At 45.1% G+C, this 5,067-nt stretch overlaps 1 protein-coding gene across 1 annotated transcript in view; it reads right to left on the reverse strand.

Annotated features, from left to right (window-relative positions):
* Positions 1–5,067, reverse strand: part of eps8a (EGFR pathway substrate 8a, signaling adaptor) — a 38,360-nt gene that overhangs the window by 10,192 nt on the left and 23,101 nt on the right. Inside the window, exons 9-16 of the mRNA XM_008293766.1 lie at positions 4,811–4,884; positions 4,450–4,576; positions 3,587–3,675; positions 3,396–3,470; positions 2,882–3,030; positions 2,139–2,316; positions 1,934–2,061; positions 188–299 (exon numbers count right to left, since the gene is read on the reverse strand). Of these exons, the coding sequence (XP_008291988.1) occupies positions 188–299; positions 1,934–2,061; positions 2,139–2,316; positions 2,882–3,030; positions 3,396–3,470; positions 3,587–3,675; positions 4,450–4,576; positions 4,811–4,884 (932 nt within the window). The remainder of the gene's footprint in view (positions 1–187; positions 300–1,933; positions 2,062–2,138; positions 2,317–2,881; positions 3,031–3,395; positions 3,471–3,586; positions 3,676–4,449; positions 4,577–4,810; positions 4,885–5,067) is intronic.

Raw genomic sequence — 5,067 nt, forward strand, 5'->3', positions numbered from 1 at the left:
ATTATTATTATTTTATTTATTTGTCTTTATATTTCTACTTTTATCAGCCTTTTCTTTTATGGATTCATTTGTGATTAACACTGCTTTATATTGCCACATTTATTTTTTATTTTAGTTTCTGTAACCTGGCCTCTCACGCCTCCATAAACCAGGAAGCTACAGGAGTGAACACAGGTGAAGCCGTCACCTCCACCACCTCGTCCTTCAGCACCGACAGCTCCGTGCTGTTTCTCGCCACAAAGTCGTATCTGGATTTGGCAAAAAGTTTCGGCTGCGGCCGCTCGTCGGCGTCGAAGCTCCTGAAACACATCGAGGAGTGAAAGCCGTTAAACGGGAGCACAGAGCTGCAGGCGTCAGGAGGATAACGAGGTTAACGAGCGTGTGTGCAGCAGCGCCGCCTGCTGGCCGACGTCACAGCCGGCAGCAGCTTATGAACTACAGATGTTTATCAGAGCTGCTGCTGGTTTAAAGTCTGCTTCTGTTAAACACGTTAAATCCTCAACAAGAGCGTTTGATCTGAATGTTCTTGCAGGTAAATAAATGAAGTAATTTCTACGTGTAATCATGTCAACGTTGAGCTGAAGCCATGAACGACGTTCCTGTGTTTACAAAGAAACTCAGCAAACGATGGATCTAATTCAGCCGTTCAGCTGCTCTCACTCAGATTGAAGGCACAAATAATGATTATTCTCCTCCATGACGCCCAAAGATCTGCAGAAAAACTACAACAAAACAACATTTAGCTCCTGAACTAAAGACTCAAATTAAAAATACAGTTTCTATACAACAAATAAAAGACAAACTATCTAATGAATGATGTGAGTCATTTGAACGTGAGTCCGTCTACAGCCGTGGAGAAACGTCCCCGAGTCCAGCCAGAAACCAGAGAAAACACATCACAGACTATAGATTATAGATTATATAGATTATAGATTATATAGATTATAGATTATAGATGATAGATGAATGTTCAGATTTATAAAGATTCAGTTAAAAGAGAAAGAAAGTTTGAGATTTGATCAGTTTTTAGGTTTGAAGCAGAAATTTATCCAGAAAGTCCCTGAACAAAGACAGAAAGCAGCGATTTGGGTTCTCAGAGAACCAGAAGAACCTCATCCATCAAATATTCACTCTGAAATTAATTAATAATCTACATTTAATCAATTAATACAATGATTACACATAAACATTATTTTGTTTTAATAAAATAAATGTTTAAAAAAATGTATAAACACAGAAATAAATATGGATGTAAAGAAATGTTGACGTCCTGAATATTCCTCATATTTAATTATCTGTTAATTACAGAACATCTGCTTTGACGGTGTCACTACTTTCATTTATGAACTGTTGTGTGTCATTATTATTTATTTAAGTCTAATTTATGCAAATAAAAAAGCAAAAAAACTAAACATGTGTATAGAAATAAAACATAAAAAACATGTTTGTGTTAATGATGTTTATTTATTCTGTCATGTATTTACTGCTGATTTAATTATTTTAGATTTTATTTATTTATCATATATCTACGCACTAAATTATTATTATTATGATATCAGTTTATTCTTTAATATAAAGTTTCCATATTTACACACTTATTAGTTTATTTAATCTTTTTTATAATTATTCTTCATTTCATTATTATTTGTGTATTTGTTCTTCCATGTTTATCTTTATTGTCATCGTATAAACACACATTTATTTATCATTATTTATTCTTTTATTTTTATTTTAACTCTCCCATGATGCTGATTGTTGTGTTGATTTAATCTTTATTTATTTACTGATATTTCATCTTCTAGTCCAGCTGTTTGTTTGTTTATGTTGGTTTTATTTATGTGACACATGGTCTGATGAATGAGGCCGTGTCCTGGTTCTCCGTAGAACTCCGGCGGGGCCCGGTTCTCCAGGGCGTCCAGCGACCCGAGGTTACCGGTCCACTCGGCGGCTGACGGCGTGTTTGAAAGCAGCGACAGCCGCGTCCTGATCCAGGATCTGCATTCGCTTGTAGGAGGAGGAGAAGTCGTACCCGTCGGCCGGAGGGAACCTCTGCAGCGCCGCCTGCAGGACACGGACACAACACGTCACCAGCGGCTCTCCTCGGCTCGGGTCCGAGTCGGTTCTAAACGGGTTCTCACCTCTTGAGCGAGTCGCAGCGTCAGATCTTCGGCTCTCTGGACGTCGGCGTTGGCGAGGCTCTCGGCCAGCTGGGCCAGGTCCTGCTCCCGAGTCGCCCCCGGAACCAACGGAGGCTCCCAGCCGTCACGGAACCTCAGCACCGAGGGGGGAAAGTAGTAGTCCTTGGGCCACTCCAGCCTGGAGAACATGAGCAGAACATGAGGAGAACATGAGCAGAACATGAGCAGAACATGAGGACAACATCAGAAGAACATGAGGAGAACATGAGGACAACATGAGGACAACATGAGGACAACATGAAGAGAACATGAAGAGAACATGAGGACAACATGAGGAGAACATGAGGAGAACATGAGGACAACATCAGAAGAACATGAGGAGAACATCAGAAGAACATGAGGAGAACATGAGGACAACATCAGAAGAACATGAGGAGAACATGAGGACAACATCAGAAGAACATGAGGAGAACATGAGGACAACATCAGAAGAACATCAGGAGAACATGAAGCGAACATAAAGAGAACATCAGGAGAACATGAGGACAACATCAGAAGAACATGAGGAGAACATGAGGAGAACATGACACGGACACACCAGGAGCACCACAGGTCCATGACACCAGAACCACTGTGTTCTGGACAGAACCTGTCCTCCAAGTGTTGTAAAGCCCTTTGTGCTGCTTTGTTGTCTGAGGAGTTTCTAAATACAGCTGGTTCTGACCCGGTTCCAGGTGTTCTACCTGCACTTGGTCCACCCGTCTCCCAGGGCGACCCACAGGTGTCTCTCCTCGGCCGTGGCGGCGGCGTGAAGGAAGTCGATGGTTTCTCTGGTCAGCAGAGGAACCACGACGCTGCGGGCCAGATCCACGCTGCCAGACGTCTGGATCACCTGGAGGACGGAGGCAGACGGGTCAGAGGTTCTGCTCAGGTTCTTTATTGATTGTCCACTTTATTGATCAGAGCTCCAATCACAGCTTGATTATTAGAAGGAGACGTTCTGGTTCTGAGTTTGGTTCTTTTTTTCTGTTTCATTGGTTTATTCAGCAGAACCAGGTTCTGATGGGTCCAGATGGGTCGTCCTCTTTGTTCCTGTTGGTTCTGTAACCTCCGTGTTTCTCTCCAGACTTTGAAAACGTCCAGATGCGATTTATTTCTGTAGTAATGATGATAACGAGGGAGGAAACGAGCTGCTGCATCAGAACCTCAGCTACAGGCAGAACCAGCACAGGGTTCTGGTTCTGGACAGAGACTCACCATCTTCAGCGGAGTGAACAGGAAGTGAACCAGGTCCACAGCACTCGGGTTCTGGATGTGATCCTTCAGCTTCCCCTGCAGGTGGGAACAGGCAGCGTGAGCGGGTTCTAAAAGTTCTACAGGTTCTACAGGCCCAGTTTAAACCTTCTAATGACACACAACATGGAGCACTGTCAGGTGAAACCCGGTACCAGCTGGTTGAAGGCATGTTTGAACTTCTGCAGACAGTCGACGAACTCGTCCTCACTGGGCGGTTTGGACCTCAGCGTCAGGACCCCCTCTGGTGGACAGAACCAGAACCACACGTCACCAACTCACTTGGGATCGGTCTCAGGTAACATCACAGCACGTTAACGGGTCTGCTCTCAACACTCTGAACGGAACCAGAACAACATGAAGGAGGAGACAGAACCCAGATCGATGGATACCAGAGGAGGTTCTATTCAGCTCGTTTATCTGCATTCTGGATGGTTCTGGACGGTTCTGTCTCTTTGTTTGTCCTCCTACAGCGTTCATATTTAACTATTTCTGTTTTTGTCACAAAGCTGGACTCTGAAGGTTCGTTCTGTTTTTACAGCTTCTGGTGTCGTTTCAGAGACTAATTAAAGATAACGAGGTTTAAAACAGGTTCTGAAGGTTCTGAAGGTTCAGTTATACGTTTAGGTTTATTTAAGGGGTTCTGTTTCCTGCCAGAATCGTAGATTTGATGTGAATCCACATGAAGATCAGCTCGGTACAGATACAGATAAACGATGTCTGATCTTTGGGTCAGAGCCGGGTCAGAGCCGGGTCAGTCAGAGAACCAGCTGCTCTGAGGAGGAACAGTTTAATGTCCACACCAGTGAGTCTGATCCGACGGTTTGTTCTGGTTAATGTTTAGATGGGAGTGGTTCTGATGGATGTGACTGAACATCAGGAGCAGTTCAGGGACTGCAGGAACTTTGACTATCTGCTGGTTCTTTACAGCTAGGGTTAGGGTTTCTGGGTCCGGCGGGTCAACAGAGCTGTTCTGTTCCTGTGTTTCAGACTGTGACCCGCTGGTGGCGCTGCTCACCTCCCGGACCTTTCTTCTTGCCCTTCTTGACCTTCTTCCTCTTGGACAGCTCGGTGAAGGCCTCGGCAGCCTTCTGCAGCTTGGTGACGAAGAACTCGATGTCGTCCAGGATGTGGTTCAGGATTTGCTGAAAGACAAAACCCAGGGAGTGACTCACCTCCGGGTCTGTACTGATTAAACCAGAACCAACAGAGCTCCGGGCCTCGGCGCCTCCTTACGTAACCAGATTTGTCCTCCAAAGCTTCGGACTCTGATTGCGTTTGAATCAGACGCTGTGCGGCCGGATTAAATCTGGGACCTACTGTGAACCCGCCGACCTCGGCTTTACGTCCAGCTGTCGGATCAGACAGATGGGACTCACCACGTCTCGGTCCACTCGGGTCGGCGTCATCTCCACCGGACCGCCGTCCTCCGAGAGCTGCCGCTGCCTCTCGTCTGAGGGAACCAGAACCAGAACATCGGGTTGGAACCGAATCAGACAGCAGAGACACTGTTGTTTACGTATAACAATAACTTCTAATTAATTAATCAGACTAACGAGAAACATCAGAGTTCAACAAGATCCTTAAGCTCTGACGGCAGCTGGACGTCAACAGGAGCTAACAGGAGCTAACGAGA

Source organism: Stegastes partitus, unplaced genomic scaffold (genome assembly GCF_000690725.1).
Source record: "Stegastes partitus isolate 25-593 unplaced genomic scaffold, Stegastes_partitus-1.0.2 Scaffold911, whole genome shotgun sequence".
Lineage (NCBI taxonomy): Eukaryota > Metazoa > Chordata > Actinopteri > Pomacentridae > Stegastes > Stegastes partitus.